Here is a 21,361-nt window from a genome sequence, read left to right as displayed (position 1 = left end):
AAATGTGCAGCTCACATTATGCTGATGAATTACATTATTTATGAATTACTATAAGCTGCTCATGCCTTAGGAAACATTATTATTATAATATTATTATTATTTATTTTCCCAATCTAATCTTAATTAACCTAAAAGTATTCGTATTTTTACATTTTGGTTACATTCATAATCATACATAAAGAATAAACATGAAATACTTAACTATTCTATGTTTTTCTTGCTGTAAATTGTTGAAGAGAGTTAACCCTAATTTTTATACCAATGATAGTAATGTGCTCAATTTTTATTCAGTTAAATAATTGCTTGTTTGCTTTAAATTTCGCACAAAGCTACTCGAGGGCTATCTGCGCTCGCCGTCCCTAATTTAGCAGTGTAAGACTAGAGGAAAGGCAGCTAGTCGACATCACCCACTGCCAACTCTTGGGCTACTCTTTTACCAACGAATAGTGGGACTAAACGTCACATTATAACGCCCCCACGGCTGAAAGGGTGAGCACGTTTGGTGCAACGGGGATTCGAATCCGCAACCCTTGGATTACGAGTCAAATACCTTAACACACTTGGCCATGCCAGGCCAGTTAAATAATGTAATAAACAATATACACTAATAGCAAACAAAAAGTAGACATATTCCCTTACTTCTCAAAATTTTTCTGGCTTTCCAACTATGTGATAAGCATTACTACAAATTCATCAAGATAGTCATTAACTTTCTCATGGGAAGAATGTCACTACTCCAAGAGAAAATAACATTTAACCATTCACAACATAACGTTATATGATAATCATCACTTGATAGATGAAAACCTTGACTTTGAATTGGTTATAGATAATATATAATTAAAAGTAAGAGAGTAACTATTAACAACTTCTGAAAGAAAGAATATAACAAATGAATAAGATAACCACAGACACACACAAATCCCATTATATAATCAGTTTACTACATAGGATAAGCATGTGATCTTTTTGTTTATTGTTAATTACAAAGATACAGACTGGATTATCTGTGCTCTGCCAAAAACAGATATCAAAACATTATTTTTGTTTTTGTAATTTAATCCACTAGACTCACTACTGAGTCACCAAGAAGAAAAAAGCATGTGAAACATGGTTTCAAGGTCAACAGTCAAACATGTTTCAGGTAACATGCATAATATAACTAATATATTTATTTGATATATGTGTTTTATTCCATTATTAATTTACCAAAAATCAAATTTCATTTAGATATAATTTACTTGGATGTCAGTACCCTGTGATTAGGTTTTAGATATAATTTACAAAAATTATATAAAAGAAATTTAATTTCAACAATCACTTTGAGCTACAATGTTCTTTGTTATATGATCTATGAAAATGTTGGCATAGTTCAAGAGAAGGTGTTACTGTATCTCCTATCAAATAGTGTAAACTTACCACTGTTTTTACTTCTTCAGGACTGAAATCATGCACTAAAACAAAAAAAACAAACAAATCACAAGATATTTAAAAATGAAAACAAAGAATTGAATAAATTTATTTTTAATTATTAAAACAAATGTATACATGTTAACATAAGATAAAAAATTAAATAGGTTCTACAATGTAATATGGCATAGAAGGGAATATGCATACTAGTTTTTTCTTTAGTGCAGTATACAAATATCATTTATTCTGTATCATCACTTTTAATCTGTTATAATTCTGAGTCCAATAATATTTTCTTTCTGGTAATCTTACCTGTAGAACTGGGTGGTTTAATTGACTGATTGAAAGTATGATTATTAAACAAAATCAGTGTTTCTAATTACTCCAGCAATCAATTAATCAAAATTGGAAGTTTATAATTATTACTAATTCCTATATGCTACTTCACCCTGCTCAAAAGATTAGCTCTTCTCATTCGTTGCTGCTCCCTATGTGCAAACTTTTTCTTCACACGTCATAGGCTTTCTGCTCGCCCTTACTGCAATCAAGTGATTCCAACTTGTCTCTCATGTAACTCATCATTGTCACCTATCCATCAACAGAAGCACAGTATACTCACATGATAAACATGAATCCCTCTAAATGCCTGTACTGCACAATCACTTCTTGTCTGGCAGCCCTTATACTTGGATGCATTTCTTATTTGACCTAATTTCAGTCAAATATACAGTTTATTCACAAAGTGGTTTATACATTATAAACTACCCAGTTTTCTTTAAAATTACTTTCGTTCTACCTCATTGTAGTATCCCCTTTTTCTTCTTTTTTATGTACATTCCCATTTTAGTTGGCTCTTGAAGAATAAATTCCAAAGCTAATGCCACCACTCTGAGTGTCTCAGCTATGACAAGCACTTTATTTCAGGACTTAAGAGAAGATGACTTATTGAGATATTTATTAATGTTTATTCACAGAGATATCAATTGTTAAACAAGTCAAAAACTTCTATGTCCAGACTCTGGTCCATTTCCTTCTGAACATGTTGAACCTGTTCAAACTTCAATCGCCTGTTTCCATCTCCCAATTTTGCTGTACCTTTCATAGCCATTCATGAAGATTCCGTTCATCCTTCCATGTTTTTTTTGTAGACCTTAATTCTCAGGAATATAATGTTTTATCCCTCACCCCTATTACTTATGGCTCACATCCTTTGTTATTACACTCTTTCCAACCCTAACTGATTTTATCCCCTCTCCTGACATTCAGATCCATGCTGAACAATTCATCTCCCAATTACACTACAATGCTAGAATCCTTGTTTCCCATGGGCTTTGGAACAGTTTGCCCTTGCTTATCATTGTGCAGACTGTTCTTATCTTGACCAACAACTGTTGGTTTATTTTTACCCATTTGGGTGGCAGGCCCCAAATCTCTTATCAGTTTACCTCATGCCCAATTTTTGTGCCTATGTATAATCCTTGTGACTCTTTTGCAGAACATATATATATGAGACTTTTCATAAAATTCCTGAGAGATTTTCAGGAAATGTCCTTTCCCTCCTTGGTCTTGCCAAAATTATCAATTCATTCATCATGGAGCAGTGTACCATTTTTGTGCCCTACCCTTCTTGCATGTTTATGCACATTATGTTTTCTGTCTAGTTGTCAGAGATTTTGCTATTCACCTTTCAGCCCTGAGACTGCATTTCCATTATTATATGGGCAACTGGCTTCTTCTAGCCCATTCAGAATGGGAGTCAGTTAGTCATATTTTTCAGCTCCATCAAGTAGCTACATGGGTGGGATGGTTAATTAAATTGAAGTCCTACATCCATCCTACCCAATACCTTGTCATATAGGCATCTTTTTCAACACTCACCTCAGTCAGACCCAACCTTTTCTTCTATGGTTTGTTCCACGGAATTGTTAGTTTGCCATGCCCTATATGTTCCCTCACTTTCTGCATATGAGGTTCATTTGTATTTGGGGTTGTAGTCATTATAATACCACAAGTCCCTTAGGTCATGCACACATGCATTCCCTACAGTGGTCTCTGCATAATCAATGGAACTTTGTATGGGATTCCTTGATTACTCCTATTACACTTTCTCCTTCCCTAGTGAACAATTTGCTCTGGTAGTTAGATAAGACTCATACATTAGAAAGTAACCTGCTTTCTCCTCCTTATCCAGATTTACATCTGTTTATGGATGCACCTCTCCAGAACTGGGGTGCATAGGTCAATCATCAGGAAGCTTTGGAATGTTTGTTTGTTAATGAAAGGTGCTTGCATATAACTTTCTTGAGCTTGCAGATATCCATCAGGCTTTGGATCACTTCTTACCTCTCACCAGCTGTGCCTCAATCCTCTTCACTTCAAGTGGCTTTGCAATTGGTAAGGTTTTCCTCACATCAATGCATTTGCTACCACCATAAATCACAAATTACCCTTTTCTTGGTCCCTGGTGCCTCAATGTCAGGCCTTGACTATTTCAATCAAAATTAATTGTTCCCACAAATTCCTACAAGTCTATCCTCATATCTAATTGGTTCATCAGGTAGTTTTCATAATCCATACCACTCTGTGTAGAGTTCTTTAAATAGCCAACTACTGCCCAACTCAACCATGGTTTCCTCATTTTCACCACCTCTAATTTTCCTATCCTGTACTCCCTTTCCTTTTTCCCTAGCCTTTTTTTTTCAACCCAAGTCACGGGTTCTACATCCCACAGTTCAAGTCTTCCATCTTCACTATCTGGATTTTTGTCCAGTCCTTGACAAGAACACTGGGTTTCTGTCACAGCTTTCTATATTGCTCAGTCCATACATCCTTATTCCATGGAGGTACATCATGAGAAGTGGAAAGTCTTTCCCATGTAGTTCCATTCATGAGGATTTCCAGCTGTTTCACTTAGTGTGGGTGGTGTTTTCAAGTTTCGGACATGGCTTTACAATCAGGGTTTCCCACCTCCTCAATTTCAGGTTATTAGACAGTCTTGTCCCTTACTTTTCATCTTTCCTGTTATCACAGTCTTTATTTTGACTATCCTTACCATCTTAATCCATTCCTTATAGATTAACTATCCTTCCCAACAACCTACTCTTCCAGACTGGGATTTTATTGTGGTCTTCCATTTCTTTACTTTACCTACATTCAAACCTCCTCCTTGTGTTTTATAGATCAACTTGCACTTAAAACGCATTTCATTTTCCTCTTGGTCAGTGGTCGTCAATGGTCTTACTTGTTTACCATTAACGTCATATGAACAATTTACTATGATACTCATCTTCTCCTTTATCCTTCTTTCTGTCTATTTCCCTTCTCTCTACCTCCCACCTCGATCCACATAGATTTCTGTATCTAGTGCATGCATTTTATTGTTAAATTGGCTGCACAGTTTCCTTCCAAGGTTCCCATTCCTTAATTTTTATCCTGTGGCAATCTTTTTCATTTAGAGATTTACCCTCTTCTTGCCTCATAAATTAGGTTGATCATTTGATCCATTAGACTTATTTCCTCATTGTCCCCTTCCCATTAGAAATTATTCAGTATAACTTCTCATCAATTTCCCTTGATACCACCGAGCTATAAGAGAAAATCTTGCAATCAAGCATGTGGACCAAATGTAACACATTTATATCCCATTATTTACATCATGTCAAGTTTCAGTTTCCTCAGATTTTTGCCTTCCACCTGTGGCTGTTCTTCATGGTTTAGTGTGACTCTAAGACTGAAAAAGTCCATCTTAATGATTTCTTTTATTTTACGGGCACATCCTTCATACTTTTATTACAAGAATCCTGCTCTCTAGTGAGTGGTGCCTGGTCAAGCATTCTTCCATTCCAAACCCACACTGTATAGCCACTATGACTTGAGCTTTCCATTCTATAACTTTACAGTGCTCAACATTAAGATGGGATGTTTCACAAGATTGCTTGAATGTAAAGAATTTTGTAATTTTGCTTCATAACTTGCTAATTCCAAAGTACATCACCCATGGACTTTGTGGCTAAAGCAGAAGGGAACATGTAAGAAACTCGACTTATAATCAGCATATGATCAGTGAATAGCTAGCTAGCTCCCTGTTTAGAAAATTTTACCAATATGAACTTTAAATTAATTCACTCATCACAAAACCTCAAGACTATATCAAAAAAGTTTTGGATCAGATAGAAGACTCAATATTGTTTCTAAGTTTGTATACCTTTTGTATATAAACCGTTATTTGTAAAAATCATTATCATAAATTATATTTGTTTTTAATATTAAAATATATTTGTATTAAGAAAACTGTATATCGATCTTCTTGGCAAATGTCATAAATTTGATATATATCAACATTTAACTAACTCCTAAATTTAAATTATTATTTAACTCAGTTTCAGGTTATTTGAAATTGTAATAAGTAATATCATTAATTGCAGGCTCATCTGAAATATACTGTATTATGTAAAACTGCCCTTCCCTGCCATACCTTGACTGAATAAATTGGGATGGTCTGATTTGCAAAATATGATTTCATGATCACCAATCATACTGGCTCTGGTAATGGTATTGCCATGGGCTCTCTTACACATTTTCACCCACCTTTTTTCAAGTGGAGTATGGAAGTCCATACCAGAACAACATTTCGACCTTCTTAGGTCATCTTCAGGTTAACAATGAGAGTTTGGAACTGACCATTGCTGAGCACATCTTAGGGATGAGTGTAAACATGTATAGGATTGAAGGGGATGTTCTAGTTAGATGTTAGGTTATTAATTATTATGGGTTTTAAGGTGTTCCTTTGTACTAGTTCAATTTTGTTTTCAGTTGTAGTATAAATGGGACTTGTTTCATTTTAAATTTGTTTGTATTTGTTTCCCTACTTTGTTAACCTGAAAATGACCTAAAAAGGTTGAATTACTGTTCTGTACTTTATTTTAATTAAAGTTTTAATACCAATACCAGCCATTTAGAGAATGCATTTTTACTTCAAATGGGTTTCTCATCATCATGAAATCCATACTAGTTATGAGTTCCATGCCACTGGAGTAGTCAAGCATAAAGGCACCCTGCCAAATGTATTCCAGACAAAAAAGACAATACCATTTAGTTCAGAGTAGGGAGGTGGTGTTCTATTTGTGTAGACAATTTGATATCCTACAATATCCATCAAACTGAAGAAGTTCACCTCTTTAATTAGAAGCTCTCATCCTTCCCCCACTTGGATGTCAGTACTCTGTGATTACGTTTTGAATTTAGAGTGAATCAGTCAACATAAGTCCTGATGGATGTTCAGGGTTGTCTCAATTCCTTCCTTTAGTTATGATCCTCTTGATTTGTGGGTCACAGCAAGGGTAGGTGGTATTGTTCTGGTTTTATCCTTTTGCTATCCTTCATGTACCTTTGTCTGAGGATGTTATTGCTTATAAGATGATTCCAGCTAATTTTGCTATTGGGGAAGTAGATTTTGTTTGCAAGACATCTTTTTTATACTGGATGTCAGGTTCCTGAATCAAAATATTCTTTAAATAACACATTTCACACCCTATGGTTGAAGTGGTTTTAAAGTTCCTACAGTTTCTGGGGGTTATGATGATGAAAGTATCATCCACATCCTACCCCTGGGTGGATTGCAGTTCCCAGCTGCATGGGTTTTGGATTTAGATGACTTACTGAGCAAGGTCTGTCATGCCATAACCACTCTACACCAAGGGACTCATCCTCTGTTTACCCACTTTTCTGCTCTGTGGGAATGACTTGTGAGTATCTGTTTAAGATTTTGGATAAATATCTTCTCTCAATTCTCTCCTACTTGGATGTCATCCTATCCTTTTACCACTTTTTTCTCCACTCTTTACATATGAGCAAAGAGTGTTCCTAGTCAGAAGTGTTGAGCTTCCTTTCTTCAGATCTTCTGATCTGACTCTCTCATCTATGAAGGCTAACCTCTGGATGCTTTTTTAGTGGTGCTTCTGTTCTTTCCTCCCACTGGTCCATCCTCCTAATCACTGTGGGATTCCAGTTAACCTTGTCAACAGACAGGAAGTACCACATCAAAAGTTATAATTTTCCTATACTGAAAATGTATATCTGATAGGTATTTCCCTCTTCTCAAACTTTTCACTCTTTCAGTGCTTTAGTCTTCTGCAAAAATTTGAAGTCATAGTTCAGTAGAGGTGCTTAAATGGAGTCACCTGTATCACATGAGAGTATTATGCTCCTACTGGTGAAGAGATGCCACACAATAATTTATATGAGAGACATGTTGGAATCACTTGATTCCAAGAGAGGGAACAGTAAGCTTATGGCATGCATAAAGTAAAAGTTCACATACAGAGGGAAGCAATGAATGAGAGTTGGTGATACAAAGCACCTATCAAAAATATGTTTTCAGTATAACAAGGTAACAGCTTTTAATTATTACAATTATCCAAGTAATCAAAATATTTCCACTGAACTTGTTTGCCTTAAAACTGTGATCATAAACTACTATGGTCATCTGCCACTGTCACTAATATTTAACTGATAACTAGAAGAGAGGCAACTGGTTGGCAAAACCTACCACCAGCTTTTTTTCTTGTTAATGTTAAACTGCTGATTAGAAGGAAGGCAATGGTTTAGTAAAGCACAATGCCACTAACTCTAAACTTTGTAACTTTACATGTAAAAATCCTCTAAAGGAGAAGTTTTATTTCCTTCCTTAGACATTGCTGCTCTAAAGAGTTAATTCAAAAACTTGTGATAGTTAAAAGTACCCAAAATTGAAATCAGTTCAAAGTGTCATTCAACAGATACATAAAACTACTAAAAGCAACCTTGAATTCTAAGAACTGGATTACCTATGAACAATTAAACTGAAATAAGACCACTAACTATACTGTTATCTCAAATCAAATGAATATGACAATACAAAAAAACAACTCAGTATTATTTCAAGTAAAAAATACATCCATACATACCAAAATACTAAATCAGCTTAGGAAACTATAACAACCCAAAAGGCAATCACAGCAATGATTGTAACTTAGTTCATAATAGTTCTGGTCAGATATTCAATGACATAGAACTACAATTTTAGAAAAAGAGTTTCAACTGCCACCTAGATAATAACCTGCCTAGAAAATCTAGTCCAAACATTAATGACACACTCCATAAAACAGTGGTTCTTAACCTGGGTTCAATCGAACCCCAGGGGTTCGGTGAGTCAGTCTCAGGGGTTTGGCGGAGGTCAAGACACACACACTGTGTGTGTGTCCGTTCCGTTCACCCCACTCGTATGATTCGTGATGTCATGCTCCACTTGGCCATCATTGGCTGCAGCTGATCACGTCGCATCACTTGGCCTTAACATCTGAGCTGCAGGGAAGTTTGTGCACTTAGCAGTCGACTTGTGACTGTAATAATCGTGCTTCATTTGCGATTTTTTTCCTAATCTTTCAATCCCTTCATACTAACTATGTCAAGCAAAAAGAGAAAGTGGTCAAACATATACATACGTACAATATGGATTCACGTATATAACGGAACATGATGGGAGTCAGCATCCTCAATGCATGATTTGCAATGCCAAGTTGAGCAATTCTAGTCTAGCACTGGCAAAACTGAGAGAACACTCCCTAAAGCTGCATGGAGATGGGAAATACAAGAACACAATACTTGCTGAATTCAAGGTTAAGAGAGCCAGATTCGATGAAAAGGCTACTTTGCCTGTTCTCAGCTTTGTATCCATCGAAAAACCAATCCTCACAGCATCGTACGAAGTTGTATACTTTATCGCAAAGCAAGGCAAACCACACACCATTGGTAAAGCACTCATAAAACCAGCTGCATTGAAGATGGCGAATATCATGCTGGGAAAAGCTGCTGAAAATAAGTTATCCCAAATTCCTCTTTCAAATCACATCATCAGCAGCAGACTAGATGACATGAGTGATGACATCTTGGCTCAAGTAGTTGCAGATCTGATTTCAAGCCCAGCAAAATCCAGCCTTCAACTCGATGAGACCACCGACGTTTCCAACCTAAGCCAGCTTATTGTATTCATGCGCTATGTGAAGAATGAGATAAAATATTTTTTATTTTTTAACCCTCTTACAACAACTGAGGCAGCCAATGTAAAGAAACTTGTGGATGACTTCTTCAAAGACAACAATCTTTCGTGGGATATGGTTTCTGCAGTGGTTATCCCGGGGAAAGGTGCTGAATTGTGTTTTAGCCATGCATGTGGAATTAGCCCTGTTTTTGCAAGAGCACCAACATTGTCATGCAGATTGCTTCGAAAAATCTGAGATCATTCTCATTTTGGCGTACATGGCCGATACCTTCAATGCTCTCAATCATCTTAATCAACAGATGCAGGGCAGTGGAGTCAACATCATCGAAGCGGAAGAAAACCTGAAGGCTTTAAAAAAAAAAAAAACTACCGTTATGGAAACGACAAACAGAGAATGATAACTTCGCAAACTTTCCCCTGCTGAACTACTGTGTAAGTAAGATCGAAGATGTGTCTGAAATCGGAGACATTTCTGTACCCGAGGAACTGAAGCAAGTAATTTTCATGCACTTAGATGAGCTTGCAAAGTGTCTCGACGAATACTTCCCCACCAGAGAGTCATATCCGCATGGGTGAGACAGCCGTTCACGTTTAGTGTTGCGATAGCAGATGTCAATGATGAATACCTCGACGAAATCATTGAACTTCAGCAGAGCCAGGTTCAACAGCAACTATTCAGAACAACCATGCTCTCAACGTTTTGTTGTCACCAAATCGTAATGTACCCTCTTACTGCTAAGAAAGCCCTTGAGATACTCATACCGTTTGTTACAACGAATCTTTGTGAGCAATTCTTTTCGAGGATGGTAGACATAAAAACGAAAACAAGGAACAGACTTTGTTGCAAAAATTATATGAGAGTGACACTTGCCAAGGTGAAGCTGCACATTTCTGAATTTGTCTCTGAAAGGCAACAGCAAAAGTCACATTGATTTGCAGTAAATATTCATTGAGTTATGTTTTTGTTTTTGTGTGAAATTCATGTTTTGTTCTTTGAACACAGTAATGCTGTGTGCAACTGATGCATGGTTCATTTTGTGCACTAACAAAATATCTACTTATGTTTTGAATTTGAAAAAATCATATTTTATTTTTCCAATTACAAAGGGTTCAGTGAATGTTAGTACGAAACTTCTGGGGTTCAGTACCTCTTAACAAGGTTAAGAACCACTGCCATAAAAGAATAAAAAGCAAAACTAACTTGAACAATCTCCAACCATGTAAAGAAATCCCTGACTTCTACCACCAGACTTTTATCATAGTTAACTAAAATAAAATGTGGTTTCTTGAAATTCCCAAAAACTGTATTTTAAACAAATATATTGATGAATTCTTTAACAAGACTGTTAACTTAGCAAACTATAATAATTAACTGAAAAAAATAAACATCTGTAACTTTCCAAAAGATGCAAACATTAAACTTCTCAAAGCAACCAATGGTAACTCTACTGTAATTATGAACACAAAACACATCAACAAAAGTAAATCACGTCTTTACAAATAAAAAGAAATTCAATCTTCCCGCACCCCCAATAAAAAGCACTGAATAAATATTTGATAGATATGATAATAAATAACTTAATAAGTGTTTATTTTTATATGTGTAAAACCAAACTATCCACAACTTTATGATGTTCCTAAACAAAATAAACTAGAATGTCCTACACAACACACATAACTGACTTATGACTCTCTTAACCACAGTTTTAGTGAATGCATAGCCCAGACACTCCCGTTGTATGCAACAAACTGCAAGCTCTTCTTCTTTATATATATATAGAAACGTCTTCAATTTAAGACACACTCTACACTAGTTAAATTCTAAAGCCTTAGTGGCTAACTTTGAGGTTGTGTCACTATTCTTTGTAGGTCTCATCAATGAAGCTTGTAATATAGCACTTATCTGTTACAATTCATATTCCCAGCACACTGTTTGTCTACTTCTTAGAATTTACTACAACCAAAATCAACTTTACTTTAAACAACAAAAATCCTTTTCAAACGGATGTTTTAAGCACTGGCAATCCTGTTTCACCTGTTCACACCCACATATTTATTACATTGATAAAAACACAAGCTGTAAATTTAGCATTTTATCCTCCCTATACTGGTAAATATGTGTCAATGACACTCTTCTAGGATTTGCTCCTAACAAAAAATGTTTTTTAACACACAAATTCCAATGATCCAAACATTCAATTCACCATCAATATAAAAACAGCAAAGAATTAAATTTTCTCAGTACTCAACCTTATTAGAACCGATATACAATTCATAACCAATATTCACTATAAAAGCATTCAAACACATGGGTGGTGGAGTTAATGAACTCTTGGTTTCTTTGTTCTACTAGTGTTCAGGAATGTGGGCCCAGTTCCACCAATTTTAGAGATTATATTTTGCCTATTGTTTTAAAACCATAAATAAAGTAACCTATATGTTGGAACTTATAACAATCTAAAATCTTTACTTCAATTTCAATTAAAAATGAAAACCATATTAATCTTTTTTTTCTATATGATGAGAGTCATGTCAAGAACTTGCATGTGTCATGGATCACTACTATGGACAAAACCAGTGTGCTTGGATCATACATTTGCTAATGCTTGTTTAGTCATTCAAGGGGCCCAGCTATACTGTTCATTTGAGTGTTTGAGGGAAAATAAAAAGATCAAGGAAACTTCAGATCAGAAGGCAATTTAAAATTTGATCAATGATTATTTAAATGCTTTATACAGCACTAGATTATAGATTCTAACCTTTAAAGATATATTACTGGAAATAAAATGTTTACAAAAGTCTCAAATAAATACCATATTAACATGGGTAAGCATTGTTTTCACTTCTTTTTTAAACAATTTCTTTCATTGGCCAATGTAGTCTCATTATAATTAGATGGAATGAGGAACACAAATAACTAGTAGAATATTTAGAACATATCTATCCTTATAAGGAATTTATTAAATTTAAAATCTACTCCTCCTATATTGATTATAGAAAACTTCCGGTACAAATGTCAGAGGTAATTACTGATATCTGGTGAAAAATCATTTATTACATGAGGGTATGAGAACTGCATTGTGTTTTCTGTTTGATATCTCTATAAAATAATAAAATTTGAATGAAGTAAAATTACATCATGTTCAGCAAGAACAATACAGAAGACAGAAAGTCTTCTTTAGAAAATCCTAAACATCCTAGAAAGACCCAATACACTAAGTTGACTCAAGGAAAAAAATCCTTTCTACACATCTTCAGTGACCCAACAGCCTATTTTATCATATATATACATCAAAATTTCAAAGCTGCAAAAAAAGCATAGGTTTTCATAAGAAAGCTTCATATTCACAGTAAACATGGTGAAGCATGTAACTGTTGGAGCAAGTAAATCAAAACAGGATATCTACTCCATCAGTAAAGCTTCATAAATGGAGGCTTAAATAAAGAAGCTGTTGTTTCACTTAGAAATGCTGGTTGATATTTGGAAAGCAAGGAATTGCTAGCTTGAAGCACTGAGCAAAGTAAAACAGTTTCTGAAAAAAAAAAATGAAGGCCTGCATGACATATTGTCAAAAGATACAAAGCTGTTGAAATTATTCTATGCAATTCCAATGGCAACATACATTGCTAAGTGATCATTCTGTTACCTATGAAAACTAAAAATGATCTGTAAACCTCAATGGATTCATTAGGTCAATACAGGGGTACATAAAAATGTTCAGTTTTGCATTTTGCAGTTTTAATGGAAGGTTTTACATGTGTTACCACTACTTTCCCCCTCTTCATGGATCTTCACCAAAATTGGTACGGAAGTTCATTAGGTCCATAAGGAAATATAAACAAATTGTCAGTTTTGTTTTGTATTTTTGCATTTTTTTTTAACACTGCTTTGCTCTTGTTGATGGATCTTCACCAAATTTAGCATGAAAGTTTGTTTTGTCCATATGAAAATATGTACAAATTTTTAGTTTCAAATTTAATGTTTTGCAATTTTTATGAGTGTTTTTGCATTTTTTTACAATTATATATAAGGGAAACAACTTTTCATGACCTAAGGCTACCTTTCATTAATCATGAATTTTACATAACTTATATACAGGGAATGGATACTCCACCTATTGATTATATATTTGCTTCATTTACTGCTTTATTCTTTAATTTTATTTCAATGCTTTGAAGTTCATTATTGTGTACTTTGTCATTTTACTTTGATTTATTGTACATTTGTTGTTGCTTTAAAAAGACCAAAGTATTGTTTATACTAAGATAATGAATGATACACAATGTTAAAATAGGTACACAATTAAAAACATTTTAATTAAGGTCAATGTATAACCAGTAAAGCATTGTCTATACACATTTCAATGTTACAATGTCATCTTCAGGAGTGATTTGCAAGACATAGTTTTTTTGTTACTGCTGTTGTTAAATAGGGCATGGGACCTACGTATAGGTTTACAATTTCCATGTGGACATTTCAGAGAAGGTCACCCCACATTTTTTGCATAAATATTTGTTGAACCTTCATACCTATTTAATAAAACATGATTTTATTTTTAATATTTAATTATTTCCAAGGATTTTCAAATATTATTTGCTATAATATCTTGGGGTTGAGCCAACATTATTGTTTTTCCCACAATAACATATGGCTGAATTTTCAATTTATTTTATTTCTTGTATCTACCCTTTACATTCAATTAAACAGTATTTTAAAGGAAGCTTATTCTGTCCAATATAAATATTTCCACATTCACATTCAATGTCACATATTGCTGTTTTTTTCAAATAACTGTATGTTATCTTTCATATTACCTAAATTTTGCTTTATCTTATTAATTGTTTTAAATATATAATAAAGTATTTGTTGTTTCCTAAACACCTTAAATCAGTTATTAGTTAAACCTTGAATATACAGCAAAACACCTCCATCAATCATTCTGCACTCTCTATACTAGAGTAGCTATCTCATATTCTACAGCAATCATCACTTTTTGGGTATTGGCAGGTTCAAATCAGAAAATCTGGCAAATCAGTGGAAAGTTGGAGAGCAGAGGTACCTATCTTAAGAACATTCCCAGCATAATGAAATGTTAACTTATGAGACTGTCTTACCCACTCTCACCCACTTAATATACTTTGACAAATCAAATCAAATCTAAGCAGAAAGTAACTGAATTGAAAGGACAGGTTTACAAGAATATGAAAAGACAGCACACCAGTAGAGTATAGCACTACTTCTGGATCAAGTAATGCTCTTTGCCCAGTAATTAACTCAGGAACAAAAAGGGAGCAGAAATTAATGGACAGGCACCAATGCATTCATGAAAAAAATGTATAACATCAAATCAGTAGAAAAGTACTGTAAACCATAATTCAAAACAGCACAGCAATGACAAACATGGAGAGTCTAGTGTGGAAGTAACAACAGGCCTGTAGAAGTATATGCAAAGATAATGCTTTGAGTTACATCAGAGTACATAAAGGTGGTCCATCCAGGCAAAACATCCAATGGAAACACCTTGTATGAGACTGTCTTGAGACAAGACAAGATGAAAGGAAAAAAAAGGAAAGAAATAAGAGGAAAGGAGAACATTTTTCAGAAATGGGAGAAACAGAAGTTGTCTGACAGGTTGGTCCTAGAACTAGCAAGAGTTGACACAGACAAACCCTAATTAAACAACCAGGTGAAGAACTGGCACATATAAGGAACAGAAGGATGGGATTGGTAGAAGCTATGTCAAATGGACCAAAGTCTGAAGGAAAACCAATACCTCTGATACACAGACAAGGAGAAAGGTCAATGGGTATGAGTAAGGTCTCTGATGGGTTTCCAAACATCCCTTTTTAAGGAACAATTAGAGGAATCAAACATCAGTTAACACTCCTACGAAAAGTGGGGCCTAATAGGCCTCAGAGCAACTTGAAAGGTTATTAATATTAGGCTAATAATTTTGTATTTAAATGAAATTGCCATTTAATCCATTAATGAATGGATTAACGAGATTCCCACTGTCCCTATCTACTATCTAGCGAAACCACAGCCAGGCGAACGGGCTTGGAGAAATCAGGACTAGAAACGTCTTTTCGTAGGAGTGTTAAGTGAGTTACAAAACCAGAGACAGAAACCTACTGATATAACCCGTAGAATCCAAGAAACTATCATGAAGTGTAGCTAAGAAAAAGACAGATAAGCTAAACAAACATTAAGAAAATACTCATTATGATCAAACTAACAAAACTTAGAAATTTTTTGAATCTACAAAATACATAGAAACAACAAACTTGCTAAACTATGAAATTTGATCTAAAACATAAAAAAATTAGCAACACTTCAAGTACAAACAACTAAAAGGACCAAAAAAACGAAGTAATAATCAAACTATAAAGCAAGTTTAAAGTAACTTTGAGGGTAAAAAAATTATAGAAATCTAACTTACTGAAGGTTGAACAAAGAAGACATGAAGACCTAACTTATCATGTAAGGAAAATATGTCAATCCCCATGAGCTTATATAAACTTGCCAAGCCTGGGTAGTGAGGAATACATACTGAAAAACTTGACATAAATGTTCTGAGAAAAAGAACAATACCTGGCCCATGAGATTACATGGACGCATGTAATGGGTATATGGTGCATTAGAAACAAATTTCCACTCATTAGCTATATGCTTCCTCACAAAAATCATTATTTGAAAGAAAACAAATTGTTGGCCAAACATAAGACATGAACTCAAGCCTGTACTTCCCCAGTGGGTATCATCAACCCTGAGGGTACTCATGACTATGGCAGGAATTTCATCATACCCAATATTAAATCTTGACTTCATACAAATAAATCAGAATTTGGAAAACAAAAATATTTTAAAAACAAATGAATAGAAACAGCAGAAATCAAACTGATATAAATTTGTGATAAAGCATAATCAACATTTGGTAGTCACAATGGAGAGTGAGTTAAAACCCATGTTTACACACTAGAATGCCAATTGAGAAAGTGAGGATTTTCTAGAATAGTAGAGAAAGCTAGCTACGCTAATATAGAGTGCCCAGTATGGTTGGTGGATGGTACTCACATGAGTAGCACATTCAGAAATGTCACAAAACTGATGGGATATAAAAGATTGGTGTGCTTTTAGCAAAAATTTTATCAATCTTTAGTGTACAGTCCAGGATCGAGATAGCTTTGAGTTAGGGGTGATAAGAGCATTTTGGAATAATTACCTTTTATTATAAGTTTAATTTACTGTCACTGTTTGAAAGCACCTTCATATTATCAGAAATATATCACTACATACTTATTTAACAGCTAAAACACTGTTTACCACAACCTATAAGTGTTCAGGCCACAATTTTGTAATTATTACACTCTTTCTATGGGAAATAAAAGTTAAGTATTTTCACATGTTTGGTGACTTGTATTCAAAATTTTATTGAACTTCTATATTACAAATTTATATCAGTAAGTTTGATATCAAACAAAAGATTATAATTCAAATTTTAGCATTATACATTATCAAATTTCCTAATTTCAAACTAAATAGTAAAAAAACACAAACACCAAATCTTGGCTGTGTTTCATTGGCAAGCATTTTGTAAAATACAATCACATTTCAAATATTACACATTATATATGTATATGGATTATTATTTTACAAACAAGTTTTTAAGTTTTTTTGGAAAAAAATAGAACAGTAATATAAGAAGTAAAGCAAACAATGATCTCTTCTTGTTATGACCTTTGTACTTGGTTGCTGCTTCTCACAGTTTGCTAAGCTTTAAGAAATTTTAGACATGGAGGATATAGAATGAAATAATTACTTTTAGGTCTTATATATACACACTTGAATAATCAAAAAATAATAGAGTACTGTAATTGAGTAATAGTGGTACATCAATACCACAGAATTCTATTATAATTTATCATGTTGAAAAACTAAGATGTATTATGGTCTTTACATATATGAAATTTCAAGCAGACTAAAGACAGTCTACATCCTTTAAATCTTGTTTCAAAATAATAAGATAGCATCCTAACACATGAAAATGGCTGAGAAAGCCACAACTAGGGACATTCTGAGCTTCAACTGGCTATTAACTTATCATATACAGAATTATGTGTATATATGAGATTATTTTAAAAAATGTAAAGAAATGAGAGGGCCACTGTGTTTGATTCAGTACATGAGCAACATCTCAGCAAATAGAAGGGGCAGGAGGTTCTTATTTTATATTCTAGCTTGTTCGTATTGGTAAGTTGAGTTCCTTATTTGTAAGAAAATTTGCATTTTGACATCACAAATATCCAATTTGAGCCAGTGCTGCATTCAATATACCATATGACACACAAAATGTGATGCGTGTGTTTTTTAATATTTACTTTTAAACTAAGAAACTGAATAATGTATGATACTAAAATCTGAATTATAATCAACAGTTTTATATTAAATTTACTGATATACATTCATAAAATACTAGTTCAATAAAATTTTAAATGCAAGTCAACAAACAAGATGGAATGGCCTTTGACAATGAAGTTGTAACTGCAGTTTACAGCTGTATACATAATTTTATTTCATGGCCTGTAATTAAAAGCATTGTAATTTCATATTGCAATATCAGAAAGGAAATCACCTGAATTTTCTCTCTTTTCTTCAAGAGATACAAAAGACACTTTTAAAGTTGGATAATCACTCAAGTCTTCAAACGACTGGCTCACTGAAGTTCCTTCATAATGCATTTCCACTCCTTCCTTTTCTTTTATACATCTGTACTTCTGGTTTAATTTTCTATATAAATAAAACAGAATGTAATATTAAGAATATCAACATTTTTTTGGTGTTGACAAAAAATATGAATCACATTCATAAAAATTCTCATTCAAATATATATTCAATAAATAACAATAAAAACATTTTTTTTCTTGAAGAAGTCTATTAAAACTTTTAAGATTATTGCTATTTTATTATTAGTTACATGTATATACACTCCTGTTGAAAACAACCAAACAAATCACCCAACTAGTTTATTCTACTGCAGCTTTCAGACATTACAAACTATAAATAAAATCATTAACAAATTTTCTTCAAAGACAAAAAACATCAGAGAACTACCTTAAGTGGACTGTTTAACCACTAGGACTCTAAGAAAAACAGATAGAACTTCCATGGTAATGTCAAATGAAAACTTTACACATAATTTCATTCAAACTATAAAAGTATGATGAATAACAACAATTTTTTTTTAGAAGGCAATATATAATAGCAACAGGAGTTACAATTTAAAGAGAATTGACATTCACTATTAGTACCACTGTACAAGCATATAAAACCTGATAAAGGCTGCTTTCTACTAAAATAAATTTACAAATCAATAAATTTTAGCAATGTATTCTAATTGTACTACAAGACATTATATAAACAATGCAAATATATAATCTTCAACTTCATCTATTTTTTCTTCCTTAAAAGTTAGAATTTCTTAAATATCTAACCTGCATAACATCCTCTGTGTGTGTGTCATGTTGTGCTTGGCTTTTCTTGATTTACTAAAACAGGAGGAGTCAAAAAAGCCTAAATGTGTTTATTTGGATAGAACACAATTACAATTTTGATGATGGGGTTGAAAAAGACCATGAAACCTTGTTGGTATAGTGAGTGGTTGTATACATATCTGTCTCATGACACTCTCCACCTACCTCAATGTGCTCTCTATTCTGATACTGTATATAAGCATCTCCTTCTGATAATACTGTTATATTTTTCAAGACTCACAAGCTCAAAGTGTCTAACACTGACTCAGAGTGGAGAGAAAGAATGGGAGTGTGTGAAATAAAGTACTACAAGAAATACATTTTAGATTTAAGAAAATACTAGCTTCCAAAACATACTCCTGCTCACTTTACAGCAAGAATTCCACACTGATATTGCAGAAGGGCCAGTGAGGACATTATCCATAAAGAATGGGTCTGCACAGATCATGGGCATACCAAAATAAAAAGAAGATTAGCACCTTAGTAGGAGAGCCACACTACATTCAGAACAGGTATATTTATTACACAAATGTAAATCATGCACTGTGGGTGAAATGTGATGTAATTCATCATTATTACTGGCCAGACCCCAAACCATGCTTGAAAGGTCCTATTAGCTGGGATTGAAATTATTAGGCCATGAACCCTAAATTCTATGTTGGTGGCTAGGGCATTTGGATTGTAATACATGTATTTGTCAGTATAACCAAGTCTGTAGCTACAGAGCAATGCTTACTGAACATCTGAAATCATAAAAGTAAGGTAAGAAACATTAACATCTGAAGAAATATTACATCTAGTGTATCAGGTAGAAGGGCCTCCTATTTCATCCTCTTCCCCACAAGTGGAGAAATCACTCAAACACTCTGGAAAAATTATCTCTGTTCATCACTCCAATAACTGAAAATCTTGAGTTGTAAGGACTCCATAGCTCCACTAGTAAAATATGGATGGGGGGAGTAATGCACACTAAGGAGTCCTGAAGAACAGCAATCTGGAAACAGTGCAACATGTGAATCATTTCTCTAAATTTTAAAAGCAAACTGACCCCAATTTAAGCAATACATTAATCAGCATAAATGGGCAAGATTCCCTTATACTTCACTCATGATAGTCTATGAGTGGCAGCACAGTACAGCAATACCACCAGGTCTGTCTCTAGGCAATCTTATGAAACATCCCATTTCTCCAGAGCTGTTACAACCCAGATAAAGTATATTGTATTAGTGGTTGCTAGTGCAAATTTGGTTTGATAAAAGCCCACCTGTATGGACAACATTCCCCCACAGAGTGGGATCCTGAAAAGGAAAGAAGAGACAAAATAATGAAAATAGACACTCTTTTTTATAACCTAGTGGATGTGGCTGATATAGCTACATGGGCTAGTTAAAAAATCTTCAAAGAAAGATACATCAGATCATGCAAATAATGTAAAATAAAAGTGATGGTTTCAAGTAGTGGTTTCAATTTCCTTGCAATACACCATTGTCAACATGTGTGCTATTTCTGTTGATAAATGACCATCATGGGACAATTCAGAAACTGAAACAGGCACAAGGCAATTTCATCATGAATTTTGAATGATTTAGAAACTGATTTAGATGAGAAACATTGATGGCCAGACACCAATCTCCAATCTTCTTGGGCACAGCAAACAAATGGGAATAAAACCTTGAAAGAACTGGAACAACTCTACTGCTCCCTTGACCAGCAAATCCCTGAAATCTGAGGATCTGCAAGATATGAAAACACTACAGGTTGGGAGGGGGGGTAATGGAGGTAGAAATGTAAACTGAATGATTAATCCTGATGCAAGGACTTGTAGTAAAGGTTTTCCACACATCCAAAAATCCTCTTACCTGAGCCTTCACAGACACTAAAGGTATGTGTTAGACCCCACTACTGCTGGCTATATTATGGTCATGTAAAGTAATCTCATGAACATGGGTAGAACCTATTCTGAGTGCATATGGACTGATGAGCTAAGATCAGAAGTCAGGACAATCAAATAATGATGTACCAAGTAGTAGCTGAGGAAAGTAAAGAAGTCAAGGACAAATGAGTTCAATACAGATGAGTAACATCAGTCTTTAATTGCAAAGATCTGAAATTCTCATAAAATTCAATGATCAGAAAAAAGGGATCTTACATAGCTTGTGGTAGCAGGTAGTTGAATGCATTTCTACCCAACACATCCCAACAACACACTAGTCAAGAGACTAGGGAAAGTGCAGAAGCAGACAAATGATCAAAGGTGGATACCAACAATGGTTGCAATTCTTCATCAAATTGACATGACAATTACCTAGAGACTTCCAAACAAAATGGTGTAGGGATGATAAGTATCTCAGCATCATAATTAGGGTCAAATGAATCCTAGAA

General features: G+C 34.2%; 1 protein-coding gene across 3 annotated transcripts in view; it reads right to left on the bottom strand.

Moving 5' to 3' along the window:
- The window catches only part of LOC143255654 (uncharacterized), a 56,190-nt gene that overhangs the window by 24,201 nt on the left and 10,628 nt on the right, over window positions 1-21,361 (bottom strand). For 2 of the 3 annotated variants that reach the window (XM_076511653.1, XM_076511654.1), the window contains exons 4-6: window positions 18,941-18,994; window positions 18,082-18,236; window positions 1,420-1,454 (exon numbers count right to left, since the gene is read on the bottom strand). In XM_076511653.1, coding sequence (XP_076367768.1) covers window positions 1,420-1,454; window positions 18,082-18,236; window positions 18,941-18,994 — 244 coding nt within the window. The remainder of the gene's footprint in view (window positions 1-1,419; window positions 1,455-18,081; window positions 18,237-18,940; window positions 18,995-21,361) is intronic. The other variant, XM_076511655.1, reaches the window with a different exon arrangement.

The sequence above is a fragment of the Tachypleus tridentatus genome, chromosome 7 (assembly GCF_004210375.1).
Source record: "Tachypleus tridentatus isolate NWPU-2018 chromosome 7, ASM421037v1, whole genome shotgun sequence".
Lineage (NCBI taxonomy): Eukaryota > Metazoa > Arthropoda > Merostomata > Xiphosura > Limulidae > Tachypleus > Tachypleus tridentatus.
The sequence above is the reverse complement of the archived record's forward strand: the minus strand, read 5'-3'. Positions and strand labels throughout refer to the sequence as shown.